The sequence below is a fragment of the Cataglyphis hispanica genome, chromosome 23 (genome assembly GCF_021464435.1).
Source record: "Cataglyphis hispanica isolate Lineage 1 chromosome 23, ULB_Chis1_1.0, whole genome shotgun sequence".
Classification (NCBI taxonomy): Eukaryota; Metazoa; Arthropoda; class Insecta; order Hymenoptera; family Formicidae; genus Cataglyphis; species Cataglyphis hispanica.
Genome location: NC_065976.1, coordinates 4,096,745 through 4,120,779, shown reverse-complemented (window position 1 = coordinate 4,120,779; position 24,035 = coordinate 4,096,745). Strand labels below are relative to the sequence as shown.

The window sequence follows — 24,035 nt, the reverse complement described above, 5'->3', positions numbered from 1 at the left end:
GCCAATTTGATTCATATATTATTATAATGCTAATTTCATAATAAACTATATTATCAACAGATGATTTCTTTTATCGAATAAACATTTATATCTTTTCTCTATTAAACGCACTTGCAATTTTTAATATTTTAATATTCAAGAAATATTTTATACGTATATCCAACCTATATTTTTTATTTATTTAAAGTTTTTATTAAAACTATTGTAAAATATTTATTAAAAATATTGAATTATGAATTAGACACTTGTAATATTAAAAATCAATTATAAAATATACTAAAAAATAATAATACTAACAAAAAATTATATATATTATATATAATATTCATATTTGATTATACACATATATGTGCAATTGCAGCACTGCTCGATAGCTTCTTTATAAAGCCTTATAAAGCCTATAAAATGGCGATCCGTTGTGATTGGACCATGGCTTGTACATATAATGATCTTAATGTATTTATTTTTCTTTTCTTTTACACGAATTTTGTATATACATGTGAATTGAATTTCTCGAGACAATTACAAGTGTATCCAGTTTTCTCGATGTCATAATCTCTTTTTCAATCGAATAAAAGGAAGAATGGCATTTTCTGTGATGATGTGCGTACGATAAAATTATGATCTCGGAACGTCAATTACTCGCAGTACAGCCTACTTCTAAACAATTTCATCACATTGTCAATTCCTGAAATAAGAAAAAGAAAAAATATTTATTCTCATTTTCTTGTGTGTTCATTGAACATAGTTTAGCAATAAAAACTGTCAGTCTGCCAAGATATTCAACATAATTTTCATTCTGATAGAAATATATAAGCGAAACCTTTGAAGCACAATCATCATATCATATAATTATGTATAGAAATATTAAAGCATGTGAGATATAAATGCATACTTTATAACTTACCATAATAGCATTGACAATGTCATTTTGATTATTTTTAAGAGCTTTAATAGCTTTCCCTCGTGATACATTAGCTTGACACATAACCAAATCAACGTCTTTCTCCTCTACACCTGTTTCATCCACTTCTTCTTCCGATTCTTCTTGTATAGGAGCAACAACCTTGTATAACAAAATGAAGAAATAACATTATACAATATTGCATACTCTGGCTGTGTTTTGATATTATTATATGTATTGAAAATCTATAGTTTATGTCACATTCGTTATAGATTTTCAATACTGGCAGTAATATTGAAATACAGCTTCTCTTTTTCTGATTAATTTTTTCCAAATAAATGTATCTCAATTATAATTAAACATATCTTACCGTAGTACTGCCACCAGCTTCAGTCGCTGGTATAACTGGTGGTTCCTTGAATTTCTCAGCTGCTGCAACCTGAGCTTGCTGGCTGAGATCTTCAATCTGAAGATGAAAAAATTGGTTGCAATGTAAAACCTATATTACTTGAGATTAATACAAATACAAATAATTATTAAATATCAGTCTGCCAAGGTATTTGTCAACATTTGTTTTCTGTTTAACAATATGTGAAACCGTTAAATCATCACAAAATAAATATATAATGTTTATTATTAAATAATAAGCCCGTAGGTTAAATTTCTTACCTTGGCTTCACCAAATACTATATATGTATCCGAAGCTGGATTTTTCAAAACATCTGGTTTATTTATAACAAATAGAATGTTCTTTGATTTGCGAATAGTCACTCTATTGACTCCTTGTACCTATGCACACATAAGAAAAATAAAATTATTATATATGCAAAAAAGTATATTTGTTAGAATATTGAATATTTTAATAATTGATATACCGGTTTCAATCCTAATTTGCTCATAAGCTTCCTGGCCTTTTTTTCACCGCGACTCTGCTTAGCCTTAGATACCATATCAATGGGAAGTCCAGTGACAGTTGTGCCAGGAAACCCGACAGTGCCAGGAGTACCTGCATCTTCTAATTCTGGTATAGTATCATCTGAATCTGAATCAGTCGCTGAGCCGATACCTACCAACTCTACCTTGGTAGGCTCTGAACTAGCCGCCTTGTCAAGTTCTGTTAACTCTGGCATATTTACTGGCCTATAAATGGAAAAATAAATGTATCATTAATTATAATTTCTACCTAAACAGAAGAGTTAAACTTAGTATAAAAAATATACGGAGCCCTTAAAATCTATCCACGTGCCGATATAATCATGTCTTATCTAAGGCATGTCTAAGTGATTTTCGAATAAAGGTATATTTATTCAAGAAATTACACATTTAATTTTTCATGGAAAAAAATATCGCATATGGACAATCATCGTGAATTTTTCGCACGATTATTATCACAGAAATCGGATGGTAATTATGGCGTCCGACAAAGCTACCCGAAAAATAGTTCGCTAACACGATAATTCTAATTTTTACACAACTATCATAATATGTTACAGCGTATCGATATCGACTACGGATCTCACGCTGTCGCTAAAAATCGTAACCGAAATGACTCTGCAGAAAGATTCTACATCGTTATGTATAAAAGGTAAAAATTCACAAATATGGGGTTTGTCGTTAAAACATCGATGCAACTCGTGTCGATAGCAGTGACAATAAGGTGTATCATGCGATACTATTAGTGCGGATATCAAGATCAATACCTGATCTGGCGATATACGAATGTTTTTCGTAAGATTATACAGTGATGGCGAAAAAATCGTCAGATTTACCTCAAGCTACAGTCCGCCGACGAACGAATATTATTTTTATCGCATAAAATGAGGTCGATTTACACGTGCGTCTCTGCGAATACAGCCTTACTTTTTTGAGAACGCCATCGAACGATCATTCTTATGGCTCTTACACATTGCTGCGGACTGGTTTTTTGCGCATGCGTGCGGCACATATTGAAATAAAAGAATTACTCAATATATTATTTATCTATTTTAATAATTCAAGTATGGAAGAAAATATGATTCTTATATAATTCTTAGAAACGTGACGAGAAAACCAAACAAAATACTTTTTTAGTCTGACCAAACACTCTTCAAATCGATATAACGCAAAAGCGGAAAATCTCGACCGGATATCCGGTTATTGACTAGTAACATATCCCGCGCGATAAAAAAAAATGTCAGCCAATCATTTTCTGTTGTTTACAATTAAAAGAAGCGGGAAAATTAAATAGATAGGTAATAAATACATATATAGGGATTTCATAAAAATATTTTTATGTGTGATAAATTCAATTACAAAAATTGAGTATTGCGTCACGTCTCTATTTTATCAGATTCATTTTCATTTAATTCCTTAGATTCTGATTCTGGAGAGTCAGACGTTTCGCCTGGTCTTTCAACTACTTCAATATCCGAATCTATAAAATAAAAAAAATACAAATGTTATATTTATATTTATATTAATATATTGTTTATACTGATATTGTTTATCTATGTGTAGTTTTTTTTTTTTTTGCTTATATTTTACTGGAAATAAAGTGAAATAAAATTGTTCAAATACATATAGATATAAAAAATGTATGGATATAAAAATCGTACGAGCCTTAAACACAAATTTTAAATTTCTCAGGCTAATAAAAGTTAGATGCAATGAATGCCCTTTGGCTTTTATTAAATTGCAAAATTTAAAAATATCATACCTGTATCTGATTGTGTACTTGTTTCCAATTCAGCAAGTTTTATTGGCTCTTTATCTGTATTAGAAGTGGGTTCGGATGTATTCCAAGTTACAGCACAACTATCAAACTCTAATTTTGGAGCAAAAGGTTTCTGTTTTCTTGCAGGATTCCAAAAACCACAATAGCAACATCTGAATGCTGTAAAAATATATGTAATTTTTATAGTGTAATGTAATTTTAATAATATATTGCTTATATTAGAGAGCTATATTTTAGAGAGAAAATCTCTATTCTTTTGAAAAGAAGCATTTTACTAACCGATATATTCAAACTCTTCTTTCAAAGCCATTCCATTATGTGAATTGCATTGTCGACAAATTAAAGCATAACGATTTGAAGGACCATCACCTACTAAATAATCCACCAAACGATCAATCATAGTCCTTTCTTGTGGTAACACAGGTCGTGGTAATGGTAATCCTAAATTATAAATGCATTCATTTATTATTTCTATATAATTAATGAGTTTATAACATATGTGCCTAAAGCATATATGAGTAAAATACAAATTTTGTAAATATGATTACATATTGCATTTACTTACGGAAACCTATGGAGGTGGGATTAATTATTCTAGCATTAGATGAAAAAGAAGTATTTAGAGATTGATTAATTGGTCTAACATTGAGGGTCACTACACCAGGACTAGTTACACCAATTCGTGCATTGTGAGTTGATATGGGCCTTCTTCTTAATTCTGAAGATCCAGACACAGGAGATACAGCCTGTGTTATAGGACGCCGAGGTGTTTCAATCGGCGTTGACAACTTTGGAGTAAGCTACAAACAGAATTATTAATTTCATATCTTTTATATATCACATGTTATTATATATATTCATACATAAATAGTATATATTTTTTTAGGGTAAAACTATCTTTGAAACTGTCTTTTGCAATTGTCATCTTATTTTACTCTTACTTCAGACATCTTATATATTACAAGTTTTGACAAATACAAACCATTGGACTTAACTGTAAAGAAAAAAAATATAAAAAATAATGGTATAAAATTATACTTGAAGGAAAGTGGAAACTTGGAAGGAAACTTGGAAGAAAAGAATAATACAAAATAATATAAATTATGTAGTTTTTTCTAACTTATTTTAAAAACTTTATTTATTATTTAGTATTATCATTGAATAAGTTGAATTGATTGACCTCAAACATGATTTAGCTGATATTTCAAATAACAATATATAACAATAACATGTAAGTCTACTTACAGGCGTCATGTTTAATTCGTCTGGTGCAAACTTTAATAATATTTCTTTAGCTTTCTTATAAGTTTCTGTTTCAGTAACTTCATTTAATATTTTCTTTTTCTCTGAGACAATCGTAGATAGTTTTTCCTGATTGTTAGTAATTTTACAATTATAGTACCATGAAACAATTTTCTTTATTACAAATATTCTAAAAAAAGAAAAATGTATATTTGATTGTAATTTTCTCTATATAATCTATATTAAATAAAAATATCTCGTAATTAAATTTTACAACATAACTTACAAAATTGGAAAAGATAGTAATAGTGTTATAAAAAAGAGCTGATTGTATAATGTAGCAGGAAAGAACCAGAAATAAAAGATGAATGCTATCATGATACAAAGAACAACTCCATAAATGATGATAGTTCCCACTATCTTTTTATGTCTCCGTTCCATAATCTGTGCATACTGTTGGGTCTCTTTAATTTGCTATAAAAAAAAAAAAAAATGCTGTTTTACGATGCTATTTCATAATATTACATATACACATAACAAGATTAAGATAATACTTACTGCATCGAGATCTTCTAAAATTTCAATTGTTGTCTTCTTTTTCTGAAAATTATAAATATTATCTCACAATGTATATTACAATTTATCATGTATACTTATCATAAAAGTATTTTTCTACTTATCGTAAAAGTATTTTTTTCACATAGGATGTTCACCAAATTATGGCACAATGACCAAAGGCATTTGTTTTTTTGTGAAAGAAATGATATAATTATACAGACTAAATTTTTTTACAGTGCATTTTCAATAAAATATTAAACTGAACATATAACGTACGTATAGTGTACAAATAAAAATTATAAAATTGATAACTTGTGCAATTATAAAATATAAAATGGTAATTTATTTTAATAATTGATCTTAAATAATGTTATTATCTATAAAATTTATATTTTTATATTTAAGTATATTTGATAGACCTTTAGTTGCAATTAATATTTGTGACTAAATTTAAATAATAAGAAATAAGAATAACAATCCAATATTTAATAAATATGTTGTAAAAATTTAAATCCGATTTTTCAATTTATACATCATATTAATATTCATGCATTCGTTTCTTTGGTGACATGTCTGAATCAGAACAAAGTTCTTCATTGAATGTTAATGTTTAGTTTTTACAGACTCACTACAGAATAAATTTAACAATCAATTTTTGTTTACTCATGAAAAATGGCGGTAACCAAGACATTACATTGTATGACGAAACTTCAAGGACGAGAGAGAGAAAGATTTACAAGATTTTTAAGCAAACAAAATATATATTTTCATTCATATATAAATAAGCGATTACGATCTTTTTTCGTTCGCAGCGACGTTTAAATAAATTCTTATTTCGCGCCAAGTCTAACACAGCCTTTTGTGCCTGTCGTCATCCGGCATAAACGGATGCTATAAATAGACATGAATGACATTTAAAAATATTACTCAGCGATCGTCTATCACGGTTACATCCGCAAAAAGTTAAGCCTGCGGGAAATAAATAAGATGCCCTTGTCTGACGTGTACATTTAACGAATTTATGATACTAACCTCAAAAGGACACGAAATGTCAAGAGAGAACAACAATCCTTTAGGACACGGTACTCACCCGAAATCTCGGCAGGATTATCCCCATTTTAAATGATGTTACGGCGAAGACGGGCGAGAAGGTATCCTCGAAGATCGTCGATCGCACACGCGTCGCCTCGCACCGAATCCGTCATAAAAAGGATCCCTCCAATATTGTTTTAAAATAGCCCTCGTCCTATATGCCTCGTCGAGCCGGCTGTTCCGCTCGATTACGCTCCAAATTTAAATCCCGCCGCGCGTTTTTATCCCGATATTTATAGCACGGATCGCGCCTATGAAATCGTCCGGCGCGTAGTCGCCCGATCAACAATCGCTGTAACGCTCGGCGCGAAAAAACAAGGTACGAGAAGCACGGTGCTCCGACCTATCTGTCACCTGCCTGTTCACGTTTGGAAGTTCTCAGCGAACTACAGGCTGTCGGCTGTAGACGCATTCGATATTCGATCGTGCTCCGCTCCGATTCGTATGTACGTGCATACATACACTACTACCGCATACAGAGGCGAATGTTTTTAATTATGGTAGTAGATATTAAAATGTGATAGAGATAGATGACAAAATGTAAGCAAATAAAAAGCGTATTTTAATAAATCCGTAAATTCCGTATTTCTGATTTTCTTAATTTATAGGCAGCACGGACACGCACCAAGTGGCGATTTAATCGACAGTATCGAAAAGTGAATATAATGGCGCTACCATATAGAGGAAACGTCAACGTCCCACGAGGAACGTCCACATGGCCTGTCGCGCGTAGGTCACTGTCTCTTTTCAAGGCTTCTCATTCTGACAATAAATAAAAAAAATTTATTTATTGTTGAACGCAACGTTATTTTGAAAGTGAATATTTTTTACAAACACTCCAGTTATGAGTTTTTCTGTATACGATTCATGCGTAGCCTTGTGCAATAACGAACGCGTGATAATACACAATATTGATAATAGCACAGAAAATGTAATAGTCTTGCCCGATCTGGATAAAAACAAGAAAATAGACGTGCACAACAATGTGGATATTGAAACTTATCATATGATAACGTCTGTTACATTCTCGAAGGATGGAAGATACTTTGCGGTGTGCACAAACCGCAAGCAGTTGTGCTTGTACGAAACAAGGAACTCGAGGCTTCTGTCCAATCGAACGCTCGCCAGAGCCGCGAGCAAAGTGAGATTCTCTCCGTACAATGATATTGTAGTTGCTGATAAGGCTGGAGATGCTTACCTGTTTTCCACCAGCTCACCAATGGAAAATGGAGTTTTGATCTTGGGCCACTTGTCAATGCTACTCGATGTACTCGTTACAGAGGATATGAAATATATCTTGACAACCGACAGAGATGAAAAGATCAGAGTCTCCATGTTCCCAAATTGCTACAACATTATATCTTACTGTTTGGGCCATACAACATTTGTGACTAATATCTCAGAATTACCTCACAAGAAGAGTATCTTAATATCGTGCGGCGGTGATGGAGTTTTTAAATTGTGGGATTATAGGCATGGAAATGAACTGATGTCTGTAAACTTTTGCGATAAAATATCAAAATGTGACATTGAGAAATTTAATCAAGATCTTCATGACAATCATTATGACGAATCTGTAGATATATTGCCTGTTAAGCATTTGAGAGTATCTTATCTTAGTAAGATGGAATCTTTAGTTATAATAAGCTTTTATAGTAGTAAAGTACTATTAGTTTATAACATTACTAGTAACAATGAAACACAGTTTGAAGCAAATTATTTGGAATCTCTAATTATTGAGGCTGAACCTATGGAATGTCTTTTAAACAAACAAGATTTATGGATATTAATAGATGCAGGATTACAAATATATAAATTTGAAAACAATAGATTTATAAGTCATAGTGCTCTGAATCACAAGATGAAACATCTTAATAAATCCTGGGAAACTCTGAAAAATAGTATTGTTAAACAAAATTTGTTTCCAATTTTATATAAAAGAAAATATGACAATGTACAAGAATATTTAGAAAGGAAAAAAATTCGACTTGCTAGCAATATTGAATAGATTATATCTCATCATTACAAATGTTATAAATACAATGTGTATTAAATATTTCATAAAATATATTAACATTGCAATGATTGAAGCCAGAAATAAAAATATATATTTTATATTAATAATTTTGTGTATTTGTGTTACTATTTGTATCATACAAAATTCACCAATGTTAATATTAAGTAAACTTTTGCAGAAATAAAATTTTATCGAGAAAGGGAGAGCAATATAGCAAATAATGAATAACGTGGATTATATTGAAATTAATAAACATCTAATGTCACTTTTGAGAAATAAAATAGTAAATCAATTTGTATTGAATTACACAGGCTTATAATCTAGTTTGGATTCGAGTTTCTTATTATCAGAAACCTTTCTGACTGCTTTCATAAAATCTTCTTGTATTACATATTCTCTTTCTAATCGTATCGCAAACAGCCCAGCCTCTGTACACACATTTCTCAAATCAGCACCATTGAATCCATCCGATAGTTTGACCACTGCCTCATAATCTATATATTTATAAATAATATAACATATATTTATATTTTGAATATTACAAAATATGTAAAATAGTAAAACTTGCAGCTGACAAATTTCTTACCGATTTCACCATGTTTTGCAATTGGCAAGGCATGTATCTTTAAAATCTCTAGACGAGCTTGTTCATTAGGTAACGGTATTTCAATTTTCCTATCCAATCTTCCTGGCCGTAATAACGCGGGATCTAAAGTATCAGGTCTATTTGTCGCCATTATCATTTTAACTTGACCCAAAGAATCAAACCCATCCATTTGATTTAACAATTCCATCAAAGTTCTCTGGATTTCTCGATCAGCACTTGTTCCTTCCGAAAATCTACGGCCACCTATATATATGTAGAAACAAATATTAATATATATCCATATAAAATTTTTTCAATTTGGATATCTCCTTGTTAATTGTAAGTCTTATATGTACCCACCAATGGCGTCAATTTCGTCCATAAATATAATACAAGGCTGATGATCACGAGCATAATTAAACATCTCTCTAATTAATCTAGCAGATTCTCCGATATATTTATCAACAATAGCACTTGAAACAACTTTCAAGAAATTTGCATCTAATTGACTGGCAACGGCTCTTGCTAATAATGTTTTTCCAGTACCAGGAGGACCATATAACAAGCATCCTTTGGGAGGAGTGATGCCGACTCTTTGGAAAAGTTCAGGATTTAATAACGGCAATTCAATAACCTCACGTAATTCGCGTATTTGTTCACTCAAGCCACCAATTGCAGAATACGTCACATCACCAGGATCTTCGTGAGACATATTGTAAACTAGAGGATCAACCTAGAAAAAACAGCAACACAACAATAGAGTAAATTTTCAAGTTAAAAAAAGAATTAATTTTTTTTATTTAAAGATTAATTAGAAAATTTCTCTTTACCTCACGTGGTAAATAGCGCATGATTGTAAGAGTTGTCATATCTAAAGCAACTCTAGTTCCAGATTTTAATTTATTTTTATCCAACTGACGCCGACATCCAACAACATAACGTGGACCATTTGTGGCTTTTACAATGACTAAAAATAATTGTTCATTATCTTTAATTAATTATTTCATCATTTTTCGCTTCATATATTATAATTTGTAATTTATCTACATATTTAGTATAAAATATATCTGTTCATAACATTAAATACAATTTCTTTTTTCTATTAGATATGAATGATGTTATTGCAATAAAGCTCAAAGTATTCATCATTAACATTAAATGTTTAATCAAAATACAGATTCTTACTTTTAAGTAAGTTTTTTTTTTACTTACATTTTTCTTCCGTAAGTTGTTTTAATACTTCCCCAACAATCTACAAAATTGAAAACTCATGAAATAGAATAAAGATAACGATGAATTATTGATTGTTGTATTTTTGTTAAAGAAAAGGAAAAATGACAATACTTGTCCAACACTTTGCAATGCCTTTAAGTCATTTTCGGACTTGTCATATTGCTTTGTTAAATCTTTAAGATGTTCTCTCACTAGAAAAATATAAAATATAATATAATATATATAAATATATTTTTATAATCATATAATCATATTCTTTTTAAACTTGTAAAAAATATAATGTGATCAAGAAGTATATTAATATATTGATATCACAATAAAAAGAATGTATCTATAAAATCGAATAAGAAAGGTTCAATGGCAGGAAAGAAAATGAGGTTATAAATCTCGAATGTAATAAATATATAAAAATAATTATATATAAAATTCACGATATCAATTTACTTTCTTTGAGACGCGACTCGACTTCCTTGTGTTCTAGAAGCTTTTTTCTGTAATCTTGAAGAGCTTTTTCTCTAACAGAATCCACGGCGACCGACATCTTTACTTATTTTGCTGTCTAACTGTCATCGAAATAAAAAGGCAAAGATAGGACGCAGACTAGAGAGAAATTTTGCTGCGTCTTCCAAGAGGACGCAAGTGCACCGAATAAATTTACATGAGTTGTTCAAACTATGCAGTGGAGTTGACGATCTTCCATGACGTATTGTCGATGGTAGATAGCGGAAATTTTCAGTCGCCGCGGTCAGCGGAGCGGACGATCTCGTCTATTGTTATAGCGTGTTGTATGACAGACCGAACTGTCACCAACTGTCACATCATTGTAGTGCATTGTTGAATCCTTGCCGCGCGTAACAGAAAGACATCGTCGCGCAACAATGGCGATGGGCAAGGGTTTTCGCGTCTACGAGAAGCTAGACTCTCCTAAGCCGCACTCGATCATACTCGAACAACGAAATCGCAAGGAGACGCTGCTGTTCGAATCGCAAGCGGTCGCGGTCCTTTGTAAGTAAAAACGCTGAGATGATACTTTCGGATGCCCCGCGCCCCGTTGATGTCAGTCTGTACGCTTGGATTATTCCACAGCAGCATTTAACAAAATACATAGATTAAAAATTCAATAATTACATTGATATATAATTTATAGCTCCTGAAGAACATGAATTCCTCAAGCCGAAGTACACAAAATTGTTGGATGCGTATGGATGCCTGGGTGTTCTGCAGCTAAACGCAGGAGAGAATACACTGTTGTATCTTGTTCTGGTTACTGGATGCTTCTCCGTGGGAAAAATAGGAGAGTCGGAGGTTTTTCGAATAACACAGTCGGGTTTTGTACCGCTGTTCTACAGTCAGGGGACAGAGGATCGTGTGTCCGAAGTCAGAAAGGTTCTGAATTCAGGAACGTTTTACTTCTCCTGGTCTTCCGGACAGCAGGATTCACTCGATATCACTCTATGTGCTCAAAGAAGATGTAAATCGACAACTACAGATAATAGGTTCTTCTGGTTAGTACACATCATTTTTTTAATTATTATATATATATATATATATATATATATATATATATATATATATATTATATATATATATATATATAATTATATGTAATTATATATAATAATATAAAAATAATATATAATTATATAAAATAATAATATGTAATTATACATATATAATAATAATAATATATAATTTATGAAAATATATAATTATTAAAATACATATAATAATTATATCAATTTTTTTAATAAAAATCTTCATAATTTTCATAATTTTCAAAATTAATTTTCATAATTTTCATAATTTTCAAAAATTTTCATAATTTAGATATGATTTTTATACTATTATTCAAAATTTTATATCATTATACAAAATAGAGACAAAAGAATAAAATTTAATATAGTAAATTATATTATATTTACAGGAATCGAATGTTACATATTCATCTATTAAGATACGGTGTAGATACAAGTCAGTGGTTATTAAAAGCAATGTGTGGTAGTGTAGAGATTAGGACTGTCTATGTTGGACACAGACAAGCTCGAGCAGTGCTTATGTCTAGATTAAGTTGCGAACGCGCTGGTACTAGGTAAGATTGCTTTCCTTTATTTAATGAAAAAAATGTAAGCTATATTTATCTTCTTACTTGTTAATGTCAGGAAATATATTTATGATAAGCTATATCTATATATCTTGATAAGCTATCTCGCGAAATAACATATGGCTAATATACATAATCGCATGCACATATTGCAAGTGTTATAAAACAAGATTGCTAGCACATATGGCCTGATTAAATACGGCATTTCGTGCTACTCGACTATTCGGTTGTTTCTACTAAAATCGTATCAAAATTATCATTTTGTTTAGATTCAATGTTAGAGGAACCAATGATGATGGACATGTGGCGAATTTTGTGGAGACAGAGCAAGTAATCTACATAGACAACGAAGTAACGTCTTACGTTCAGACGAGGGGTTCAGTACCGCTGTTTTGGGAACAACCTGGTGTACAAGTCGGTTCCCACAAAATAAAAATTTCACGCGGTTTCGAGACCTCCGCGCCCGCTTTCGATAGGCATTTAAAGATGATCAAGAAACGATACGGCAAGCAGGTAATCGTCAATCTTCTTGGCTCTAGTCTAATCGGCAGTAAGGAAGGGGAAGCGATGTTGAGTCAGTTATTTCAAACCCATCACAATATGTCGGAGCACAAGGATGTTCCACACATTTTATTCGATTATCATCAAGAATGCCGCGGTGGAAACATGAAAAATCTCTCAAAGCTGAAGGCGAAGGTGGAAAAATACTTGGAATCGTTCTCTATGTTCTACGCGGCCGGTAATACTGTGATTCTCGAGCAAACCGGCACTATCAGGACCAACTGTTTGGATTGCTTGGATAGAACCAATTGCGTGCAAACATTCTTTGCGCTCGAGATGCTGGGTAAGCAGATGAGCATGTTAAAACTGATGGAGAAACAGCAGATGGTGTCAAGATTCGAAGAGGTGTTTCGCCAGATGTGGATTAACAACGGCAACGAGGTCAGCAAAATATACGCGGGCACTGGTGCCATCCAAGGCAGTTCTAAACTGATGGACGGCGCGAGATCGGCAGCTAGAACGATACAAAATAATTTACTAGATTCCAATAAGCAGGAAGCGATCGATATTTTATTATTAGGTTCGACATTAAACACAGAACTTGCTGATAGGGCACGTTTGTTATTACCTTCCAACATGTTACATGCTGCGCCAAATCTTCTACGAGAGATGTGCAAGCGCTACAACGAATACGTGGTTACAATGAATCTTAGAGTGAGCGTCGGTACTTATAATGTTAATGGAGGGAAACACTTTAGAAGTGTAGTTTACAAGGATGTATCTCTATCTGATTGGTTATTCCTTGGATCGCGTAAATCATGTAAGTATTGTCTTGCTGTGAATCATTGTAAAGTACTTAAGAAAAAACATGATATCGCAAAGATCTTTTTTTTATAATTAAATCTTTAATAATTTCTTTCTCCAGCCTTAGTATCCTTAGAGGAAGACAATGCAGAGAATGATGTTCCTGTGGATATATTTGCGATTGGTTTCGAGGAGATTGTCGATCTGAACGCCAGTAATATCATGGCCGCCAGTTCGGACAACGCGAAAGCTTGGGCCGACGAACTGCAGAAGGTTTTATCCAAAAACACAGAGTACGTTCTCGTGACATATCAACAACTAGTCGGCGTCTGTCTATATCTCTTTATACGACCTGTGCATGCGCCATATCTGCGAGACGTGGCGGTAGATTGCGTGAAAACGGGATTGGGAGGCGCAACCGGTAATAAAGGCGCTGCGGCAATTAGATGTGTGCTTTACTCCACATCCTTTTGCTTTGTATGCGCGCACTTCGCCGCTGGCCAGTCACAGGTGAACGAACGTAATGCCGATTATGCCGAGATCACAAGAAAGATAGCGTTTCCCATGGGCAGAACTCTGAATACACATGATTATGTGTTTTGGTGCGGTGATTTCAATTACAGAGTCGACATGGATAAAGACGAGATGAAGGAACTGATTAAACGGAAGGAATTGGATCAAATATTGCAATACGACCAATTAAAGGTACTGTATCATATTAAGTTAATTTAAAAAATTCATTCTCTTATTTACTAATGTCAGACTTATGTAGGAATAAAAAAACAAATTTTTTGATTAATTTTATATTTAAAGATGTGTAATTTCTAATAAATATATACTTATGAGATTTCCAATTTTAAGGTTCAACAAGAGCAGGGTAATGTTTTCAAGAATTTCTTGGAGGGACCTATCAATTTTGATCCTACATATAAATATGATCTGTTCTCGGATGATTATGACACTAGTGAGAAGTGTCGTCAACCCGCATGGACGGATAGAGTTCTCTGGAAACGTAGGAAACAAGTACCTGATATTGGTTAGTTTTTCTCTACAGTATTACATCCTACTTATATTTAATATATCAAATATAATTATATTTATCAATTATATTTATCAAATATAATTATATTTATCAATCATATTTTAGATTCGCCTACAGATTGGAATCCGGGAAAGCTTATTTATTACGGTAGAGCGGAATTGAAACAGAGCGATCATCGCCCGGTAATCGCAACGATTGACATAGACGTACATTGTGTTGATCCCGAGAAACGCGAACGTGTGTTCAAGGAGGTGATACAGGATCTAGGTCCGCCCGATAGCACAATAATAGTCAAGGCGGTGGAAGATATCGAAGACATGGATAGCGTGTTCGACAACAATCTCATGTTTGCTTTGATACAGGATCTGTCTCATATCGGCGAGGCGATCCTGGTCCGTTACGTCGGTGAGACCATCTGGGTAACGTTCAGGGACGGTCAGTGCGCCCTGTCCGCGGCGAAGAAGGGTATGACGCAGGTATGTGGCCAGACATTGAAACTGTCGCTGAAATCGCCCGATTGGGTAAAACTGATTGAGAAAGAGATCGAGATCTGCAGCAATAGCACGATAGCGCAATTCACGGCGAATTCGCCGTTGCAAAGTCCCATGCAACGATTGGAACAATTGGAGATGGCCGAACGATCATCTCCCAGCAGAGGCAGTCCCGGCAATGGCATGATTCCACCCCCGAGGCCGGCGCCACCGGGACGACCATCTCAACCACCGAAGAGTCCTGCTCATGAACGAAAGCAGGGACCGCGTGCGGGTGTCTTCAGTGTAGTTCCCAATCAGTTCCCACTTCCCATGACGCAACCGGCCGCAGATAAAACGGCAGAGGATCAACATGACGAGAGATTGTCGCCTGATTCGGTCATCTATGAAGAAATACTGGACGGATCGCCCAGCTATCCTATACCAAATCGGCCGCCGCCGCCGTTACCGCGCATGGACGGACCGCAAGAACCATCAAACAGACCTTCGCCTAGCTCGATACCTCCCCCCTTGCCGCATAGACAAGCCCCACCTCCTCCGCAACATCCACCGCCGAGCCTACCTCCGAATGTTCCGCCACCTGTTCCAGCGAGAACCACCGGCGGGCCGCCCATTCCGGCCAGAAATCCTCAATAAGAAATGGATGCAAGATATATTCTCGACACCAAGTATCCGGTACATTTATTTAGCATTAATCTAATACACGTGATTATTTATGAAATTAATAACGAGAGTCAACATAATTGACGATGAAACCTCGCTTCCAAACTGAGTTTCAGATTCGCGATAGATAGGATACTTAGAAATTTGTTCTGTGATTATTCTAAGAATGGAATCATCAAATCGGAAGTAATTATTTTTGATCTCCGATAATGCGAGCATAATTAATTGATAGATTTGTATTTATAAAGGCCATTCTTGAGCTTGCCAAATCAATATTCCGTATACTCGTATTTTTCTTGTTAGTGGTAACATATTAATCCTCCATATTATACATATTAATCCTGTTGAGTATCATTTCACATTGATGATGCAGGAAGCTGTTGTTTTTTCACTCCGAATGTTTAACTAGAGCAGATAACTGTTGTGTTTCAAAGATCCAATTGATATATCTTGTTGATGTGACACAGAGATTTAATATGTATGTTCGTAATCTGCGTTTTGAAAACGTTATCAAATTGGATATCAGGAAATTAGTAATAATCCATCAAGTTTAAATGGCAAGATACTTGCGGTAATAATGTTATAGCTGTCGCTGCTTGTATCATATATTGATATAATTTAAAATGTAGTTCTTGATGTTAGTACTGCTTCTACTATATAAAGTTTTAGGAGTTTCTTCGCTGTATCTTAATAGTTTAAGGGTATCAAGGAAACTCCAAGAAGCTTTTAATTTTACAAATAATTATATATAGCACGACAGAAGAATATACTCAAACGCAGCAGTATTTTCATAAGTAAAATGTATATACAAGGTGTCCGGTAATGACGGTAATTACTTCTCGTGTGCAGAACGATAACGTGATTCCTAGTCGTGCGACGCAGTTTTGGGAAGAGCACTCTACAAATGATAACGATTACGTACCAGCAGTAAATAAAGATGGATTCTCGCATCTGACTGTATATCAGTAGACTGTCTCTTCTCACTGTGCGCTTATACTCAAATTGGCCGATCTTTTTTAATTAATTTTTCAATTACAAAAATCATAAAATGGTAAAGATTTTTTCCTCAATTTAACTTGTTTTACCTGTATATGAGGATACGATTTTTATCGGATACCCTATATATATTTCTTATAATCATTCACCTGCATGGATTGCTCTTTTTTTTTCACAGAGATGCTAGAATGATTATCTTAAAGGCGGCTAATTTAGATATAATCTAAGATCCTCTTATGCATAATTTTATTTATTTTTCTCCTAATTTTAAAGTTCCTACATTTTGCATTCCATGAACATTTCGAAAGCGTCCGTCCCGATGGGTCCAACATACCCACCTAATTACATTTCTTTCCTTAAATCCTTTCGATTATTTTTTCAGGAGACATAATATCATGTTTTTTATTGTACGATACATAAATGTCCTATTTTGACTGTCGTGTTACACATAATGAACAACGAATGCGAATGCAAATTAAACAGAAGATAAGAGCAAAAGTTGCTATCCATGATATCATAACTCACAGGAAAATACTTACGATGTGACAGTCGAAATGTTAATTATTATAAATTGTATATATTAACTATATATTATTTTCTCTCTTAATTTCCATTATTTTCAGCATACTTACGTAAAGGTGGCTCTAATAGCGGGAAAATGGACGTATACATATGTGTAAAAAAAAAATTAGAATAACAAAAATGGTATAGTGATATATGTAATGAAAATTCTTTCTTACATACACTAATCTATAATATAAATTTAGTCACACAGCACCTCAACTGTACGCGTTTCTTTCACATTCATGTATAGTTGATGCGTTTTATTAGTTAGATCAATCCTCATCTAATACACAAGATGTGAAAAATTGAACATGTATATATGTATTGAACGATCTACGAATAATAAAGAGATCATACGGGAAGAAAGAAAACCCTTAATCTTAAAAAAATTTATTTATTGATCTAAAACTGTATAAAGAGATTTGATTTGAACTTGCACTAATACTAATATTGTCATTTCATCGGTTCAACAAATCGAGGAATAAGAATAATCTCGGTTTTATTACTTATTAATACAAGTATAAAAAACGAACCTTGTACAAAAAAAAATTGTTTCTCAAATTGATAAATATATACTGTAAAAAAAGAAACACAGAGAGCCGTGTCTGTCGTTAAGATATTGAATTTCTGTTTGTCATAATGCAAATGGATATGAGCAGAAATATGGAAATGCATTCCCATTTAGCATATAGTTGTTTTTAGTGTATGTAATAAATTATATACAAGAAGTATTACTAAATTAATAGAGCTATTTAGAGTGCTCGGTTAGTATAGTTAAATACATTTAGCAAAAATAAAGTAGCACTTTATCTGCTCTTCTTAATCGGAAGTAAATGTATGTATATTTATATATTTAACATTATTGCCTCAACTTTTTTTCTGCACATTGTCACACATAATTATATTTATAGGAAAATCGTGCATATTAATAAGATTAATTAATATAATTTATATAATTAATTTCATCTATAATATATATATATATATATATCTTCAAAGCAAACTTTGTTTTCGCGTTTCTCAACAAATTAAGATTATTAAGATATTTTGAAAAGATACACTTTCACACACTGACTTGTTGCAAAAATAAAAAATTTTTTGAAGGTATAATTAAATAATCACATTGCATACTATTTGATTTCCTAAAAATATAATTATTACAGTGTTTTAAACAGTGCGTAAAAAAACGTTCTTGGCGATAACGTGAAATGCTTCACCTTGACATTTGATTCCCGAGTATTGTGAATAATTTGTTTGCAATTTAAGAATACTTTGTTATATCTAATCGCCGAATGTAGAACCAATAAATTAAGAAATAGCATATGCCTATTAGAAATCTCGACAATTTACGAATTTTGTACAAAGGACAGTTCATTAAAAACTAAAGAATCGAATAAAAAAGTTACGTCATACTGCAATAGAATATTTCAAAAGCCTAATGTGTGAATAAAATAATCGAATTATGATCGAATATGTATTCGTATTTAAACGTTAACGCTTATAAACGATACGCGGTACACTTTCAGAATTTTCGATCAGTCTCTTTGTCATTCCCCTATGTTTTTGTAAAGATCTATGAATCGTCAACACGTGTTGAGATATACGCTTTCTGTTTTTCCAACAGTTTTCTCTGATCGAGTATTTGTATATTTATTTGAATACTTAGCTTAATAAACCGCAATTACTCAGGTTGTTCTTGATTATCACGTCTGTTACAGCATCAAACACGAATTGTATGTTGGACGTATCTGTGGCGCACGTAAAGTGCGTATAAATCTGCTTCTGATCCTTTCTCTTGTTCAGATTCTCGAATTTCATCTGAATGTAGGAAGCGCACTCTTCATATGTGTTGGCACCCTTGTACTCCGGGAAGCAGATGGTTAGCGGACTTTTAGTAATTTTCTCCTCGAACAGATCTTTCTTGTTCAGAAACAGTATGATTGACGTTTCGACGAACCATTTGCTGTTGCAAATCGAATCGAATAGCTTCATCGACTCTATCATACGATTCATTTCTTCATCCTCCGCCAGCACTAGGTCGTAACCACTCAGAGCGACGCAGAAAATAATCGCAGTCACCCCCTCGAAACAGTGTATCCACTTTTTTCTCTCGGACCGTTGACCACCGACATCGAACATTCTGTGAAAAAAAAAAAAAAAATACATTATAAAGTAACTATTACATTATATTGATTTTTTTTTTTAAATTTCTAATTAAAAATATTGTATAATTTTAATGAATATCTTTTGTTGCGTAAAAAAGTATATCTATCAAGAAGCGATAACTCTTTATATATGTATATTAAAATGTATATTAAAACGTAATGCTTTTTGCAAAAACTTTTTGTATGCGTTTAGAAATGATTCAATGAATGACTCAATATCATCAATTAACATAATACTAGATTAAGACATTATTATGTAAATATCTTTGAGTAATAAATAAAATACATGTCGAACATACTTGAAGTGTAAACCCTTGAAGGAAAAATGCGTCTCCACGATTCCCGTAGTCTTGACACGCGTTCGCAGAACATCCTGCTGCGTCGGGATGTAATTGTGTTGCGATATGCGGTCAAGTGCGTTAAGATAGTACGCTGCCGAATCGTTGAGCAAGTATTCTCTGTTACGCGTGAAACAGAGCTGCACTCCCGCGTCCTGCCATAATCGCTTCATTAATAGCGCTAGATCCCCAGTTAGTTCACCTTCCTCTGCCGCCGATGCGAGGGTGAAAAATTGTCGCGCCATATCCTGCAACGCAAATACAAGGCCGATATTACCTAATGTCAGTGGGGCACAAGTAAAGTGCCATTGATAATAAGCAATGTTGTTGAGTGTTGATGCAAAAAAATTTATCACCTCCCTGTTAAATTCTATTTCAAATAAAACTAAAGATGAGTTTTTCGAAAAAAGCAATTATAAATTTACTTTCTAGATGTGAAAAAAAAATTAATTGGAAACTATGTGCAATATCAATTTCAAAATTTTATTCTTTTGATGTATACAATAAATTTTTTTGCACCAATTTAATAGAAAGATATACTTTACCGCTTTATTGGGATCAGCAAAATCGATCCTAAGCTCCCCCATAGCTCTTATTATTGTCATTAGACTCTGTATTGTATTGCTGTATACTACTTTTGTATATTGTTCACATTCCTCTCTACTGTAACCCGTCTCGTGAATAATTTTCATTTGTTTCACTATCGTAGACTTGCCAGACTCGCCAGCACCTTGAATTTTAACACATTAAATTTGTTACATATTAAATCAGTGATCATTGCAAATTTATATATATATATATATATATATATATATATATATATATATAATGATAATAATTATTGGATCAAATATAAATGGGATTGTCATTCTAGTAAGAGTGACATATGATCAAGAAAGTTGCAAGCCTTCCTTGACATAATAATTAAAATTATTACCACGTACAATATTAATATTTATTTGACATACAACTGACAGCTATTTTTTAATCAATGTAAATCTATGCAAATACGCTCGTACTTGAGAGATTCTGTTAGTCGTACAAACGAATTTAATTAACCGATTAATCATCGACTTTTTCATTGTAAAATTTCGTTCGATTGATCCACGATCCGGCCAGTCATTCTGTCAGAGACCATTTGTTCTCGTTCGTGGAAGAACAATATTTTTTTCCTTAAGTGAGACGAAGATATGTGTATTGTGTCTCTCGGAGAGACGTAATCTCGTGATTCACACACGCGGCCGATGATTCAAGTTTCCCGTAACATTGCACGCGTTCTATTCATCCGCACGTTCTCGATCAAAACTTGTCAAAAATTTTGAAATTCTTCGATTGACAGTATTAAGCAATATTAAATTACTCATTATTGTCACTATACAATATCGAATGATTAAATATATGATATTTAGTGATTAATAAGTATTGAAGTAATTTTAAATATCTGAAATGTGCTAAAAAATATATGAAATCTTTAATTCAATCTAAAACTATATTATATATTGAATATATTTATATATTTCAAATAGTTCAAATAATTCGCATTTTTTCGAATCCATGGCATCAAATAAATTTAATGGATTCAAAAAATATATGATCCAATAAAATAAAATATCCAATTTTTTAATATTTTAAAACAATATTTTAATACAAAATATATAGATATATACCTAATTTTATGACTCTCTCTAATTAATAGGATGAGTAATAGATTTGGAATGTTCCGTAACTTTTTTTTTTTTAGAAAACTCTCTCTCTCTCTCTCGGGGAAAAACAATTAAATCGCAGTTGTGATGAACAAAATAATGTTTTATAAGCATAAAAACATGACACACGCATACACATAGGAAATTAGGCAATTATTTTGTACTAACTTCTTTTGATTAAAATATTCTTATAAAAGTTAATTTTTTTTTTTCAATTGGTATTTTTGCTATTTTTGATATCACATTATTTTCGTGGGATATATTTGAGACAATTAAAATAATTTGTAGAACAAATTTTTACGGTTTAAAATCACACTATTTTCTGCAAATTAAAATAACTGATTTGTAGATCTTCAAATAGAAGACGTGAAACATGACACGTACATTGCGAGAAGAAGCGCTCGCGAAAAAGGAGACCGCGGAATTCATGTAATCGCGAAAGCGTATTATCCGAAAGACACCGTGTCATCACGTCAAACGTTAGGAAAGCGCGCTCTTCGCCTGAATTAGGGCCATCTGCTCTTATAAACCGTTCGTAGCTCCTTTTTCCTGTACAAACACGAGTCTGCGATTCGGGAAAAGTTAGTTCTTTCCTTTCCACAGAATTCTTGTGTGCGGAGTGAAATAAATTCAGCCATTTTTGGAAAGAAAAAAAAAGAGAAGAGATATAAAAGATATTACTAAATTAAGTAGGATCTAGTCGCGGAAGAAACACCGAATCTCCCGAAGCGATCTCGCGTGCCATCAACGTACACACCGTTTGCGGTCTCTATGATTGCATCGAGAAAGGAGATATTAAAAACGTTATCTATTTCATGAGAGAATAGGAAGCCAAGAATTTATTCAATATATAATAAACGTCAAGGAATATTTATGTACATTTATATGAAGCGAATATTAAATAATAGGCTCTAAAATAATAAATGTCTAACTTACAGGTACACTATATTACTCTCTACTTTAAACGAAAGAAGGATACATCTGCGATTGTCTTTTGTAAGAGGAAAAGCCGACAATATAAGCCAAGAGGAATGAACTAATCACGGTTTACGCGGCGCCTTCGGGAGCGTTCGGCGAGCGTATATCCAATACACGATACGAGGCGAGGTGCGAGTAGAAAGAGAGAAAAGGAAAGAAAGAAAGAGAGAGAGAGAGAGATAGAGATCGCCATCAAGTAGGGGATGCAAATTTGCCATCGTCTTGCGAGAACCGGAACCGAAAAAGCGGGATCGCGCGTCGCATCCGTTCTCGTGCACGAGTCTCGAGCGAGACGGGCACGAGATATTCCGAATTCCAAAAGGAAAGGGGCATTTACCGAGTAGCAGGAGCTTGACCTCGCTGGCGGTTCGCTCGCCATCAGCTCGGAGGTCCTTGTCGATCTTTTTGGACCGTTCGGCGGCCTCCTTCTCGCCGGTGGTGCTCACGGCGCAGCCCATCCCGCGCCCTTCTCGCCGGTGACGAATCCTCTCAGCACGTCGTGACGACGATAAAACGATGATGACGCGACGATGGTGTTGATGATGGTGGGTCGGTCGTCGCGAGATCCGTCAACCGATCCGTCACGCACACCGATTCACGAGCACCATGCACAACGTATTCCACACCACCGTACAGTTGAAGCAAACCACCGCCGCCGCCGCCGCCTCCTACTCCTCTTGACACTTGTTGCACGGACGACGTCGTGTGGGAACCGCCCGCACGCGGTCGCGCTCGCATACACGTACGCGAGAACGCCCGACGATCTCACACACACACGATACACTTACACATGCACATACGCGCGCGCGCGCGCGCGCGTGCGTGCGTGCTGTCGTCGCGCACGCAGCTGTGCGGATGCGTTCTCGCGGCGTCAAATTCTCGACGCGTCGACGCGTTCACGAGGAGAAGCGATGTTCCGTCGAACGGAGTGTCGAGAATGCTAGGATGACGCGGAGAAGAGAATCTGGCGTTCCGGATAAACTGACCGCTCTCCGCTTCGACGATAGCGGCGTGCGAGCGATGAATCGTTCGGCGCTAGCGCGTGGTAATTAAAGCCGCCAACTAGGTCGCGCGAGTAGCTATTGTCGAATCGGACCGCGGCTGTGATTCGTCATTGCGTAGCGTTACATTCACCGCGCGGCCAATCGAAACGCTCGACGCCAGCTGACGCGCATGCGCGCGCTCCCGCACATTGCTCGCATCTGTCATTATACGGAATGAAGATTGATATTCGTGCGATCTACGTTTTGTTTCGATCGATGGCGATGTTCGAATATATTGATTAGAATGCAGGAGAAGTTTGAAGGAGAATCTGTCGCATTTTATAAGCGGATTAAATAGTTC

The 24,035-nt window shown here is 34.1% G+C and overlaps 6 protein-coding genes across 9 annotated transcripts; 2 read left to right on the top strand and 4 right to left on the bottom strand.

The window, feature by feature from the left end:
- Positions 1 to 443: 443 nt before the first annotated feature.
- LOC126857873 (nascent polypeptide-associated complex subunit alpha) lies at positions 444 to 2,834 on the bottom strand. Of its 3 annotated transcripts, none has more exons than XM_050607722.1 (6): positions 2,674 to 2,834; positions 1,780 to 2,044; positions 1,574 to 1,693; positions 1,275 to 1,370; positions 908 to 1,066; positions 444 to 688 (listed from the first exon to the last, which is right to left on the bottom strand). In XM_050607722.1, the coding sequence occupies exons 2-6, from the start codon at positions 2,032 to 2,034 to the stop codon at positions 674 to 676; spliced, it is 645 nt and encodes a 214-aa protein (XP_050463679.1). In that variant the 5' UTR covers positions 2,035 to 2,044; positions 2,674 to 2,834; the 3' UTR covers positions 444 to 673. The 3 variants fall into 3 exon arrangements, with proteins under 3 accessions (XP_050463679.1, XP_050463680.1, XP_050463681.1); XM_050607723.1 differs by having other exon boundaries at positions 2,605 to 2,767; XM_050607724.1 differs by lacking the exon at positions 2,674 to 2,834 and adding an exon at positions 2,396 to 2,523.
- Positions 2,835 to 3,157: 323 nt separating this feature from the next.
- LOC126857851 (endoplasmic reticulum junction formation protein lunapark-A) lies at positions 3,158 to 6,921 on the bottom strand. Of its 2 annotated transcripts, XM_050607674.1 has the most exons (9): positions 6,508 to 6,921; positions 5,418 to 5,459; positions 5,146 to 5,333; positions 4,863 to 5,049; positions 4,600 to 4,611; positions 4,183 to 4,417; positions 3,897 to 4,058; positions 3,600 to 3,776; positions 3,158 to 3,317 (listed from the first exon to the last, which is right to left on the bottom strand). In XM_050607674.1, exons 1-9 carry the CDS (start codon positions 6,532 to 6,534, stop codon positions 3,214 to 3,216), a joined length of 1,134 nt encoding a protein of 377 aa, XP_050463631.1. In that variant the 5' UTR covers positions 6,535 to 6,921; the 3' UTR covers positions 3,158 to 3,213. The 2 variants fall into 2 exon arrangements, with proteins under 2 accessions (XP_050463631.1, XP_050463632.1); XM_050607675.1 differs by lacking the exon at positions 4,600 to 4,611 and having other exon boundaries at positions 6,508 to 6,910.
- Positions 6,911 to 8,524, top strand: LOC126857850 (tRNA (guanine-N(7)-)-methyltransferase non-catalytic subunit WDR4). The gene is made up of 2 exons (XM_050607673.1): positions 6,911 to 7,049; positions 7,118 to 8,524. Exon 2 carries the CDS (start codon positions 7,354 to 7,356, stop codon positions 8,515 to 8,517), a length of 1,164 nt encoding a protein of 387 aa, XP_050463630.1. The 5' UTR covers positions 6,911 to 7,049; positions 7,118 to 7,353; the 3' UTR covers positions 8,518 to 8,524.
- A 95-nt stretch (positions 8,525 to 8,619) lies between these two features.
- Positions 8,620 to 10,934, bottom strand: LOC126857849 (26S proteasome regulatory subunit 10B). Its single transcript, XM_050607672.1, has 7 exons — positions 10,790 to 10,934; positions 10,457 to 10,536; positions 10,325 to 10,364; positions 9,943 to 10,079; positions 9,473 to 9,845; positions 9,113 to 9,376; positions 8,620 to 9,020 (listed from the first exon to the last, which is right to left on the bottom strand). Exons 1-7 carry the CDS (start codon positions 10,884 to 10,886, stop codon positions 8,830 to 8,832), a joined length of 1,182 nt encoding a protein of 393 aa, XP_050463629.1. The 5' UTR covers positions 10,887 to 10,934; the 3' UTR covers positions 8,620 to 8,829.
- A 134-nt stretch (positions 10,935 to 11,068) lies between these two features.
- Positions 11,069 to 17,878, top strand: LOC126857804 (synaptojanin-1). Its single transcript, XM_050607542.1, has 7 exons — positions 11,069 to 11,350; positions 11,493 to 11,850; positions 12,270 to 12,434; positions 12,716 to 13,767; positions 13,873 to 14,456; positions 14,613 to 14,787; positions 14,899 to 17,878. Exons 1-7 carry the CDS (start codon positions 11,224 to 11,226, stop codon positions 15,918 to 15,920), a joined length of 3,483 nt encoding a protein of 1,160 aa, XP_050463499.1. The 5' UTR covers positions 11,069 to 11,223; the 3' UTR covers positions 15,921 to 17,878.
- Positions 17,879 to 17,885: 7 nt separating this feature from the next.
- LOC126857856 (guanine nucleotide-binding protein G(i) subunit alpha) lies at positions 17,886 to 23,722 on the bottom strand. Its single transcript, XM_050607695.1, has 4 exons — positions 23,029 to 23,722; positions 20,556 to 20,740; positions 19,972 to 20,258; positions 17,886 to 19,647 (listed from the first exon to the last, which is right to left on the bottom strand). The coding sequence occupies exons 1-4, from the start codon at positions 23,147 to 23,149 to the stop codon at positions 19,170 to 19,172; spliced, it is 1,071 nt and encodes a 356-aa protein (XP_050463652.1). The 5' UTR covers positions 23,150 to 23,722; the 3' UTR covers positions 17,886 to 19,169.
- Between the last annotated feature and the right edge of the window lie 313 nt (positions 23,723 to 24,035).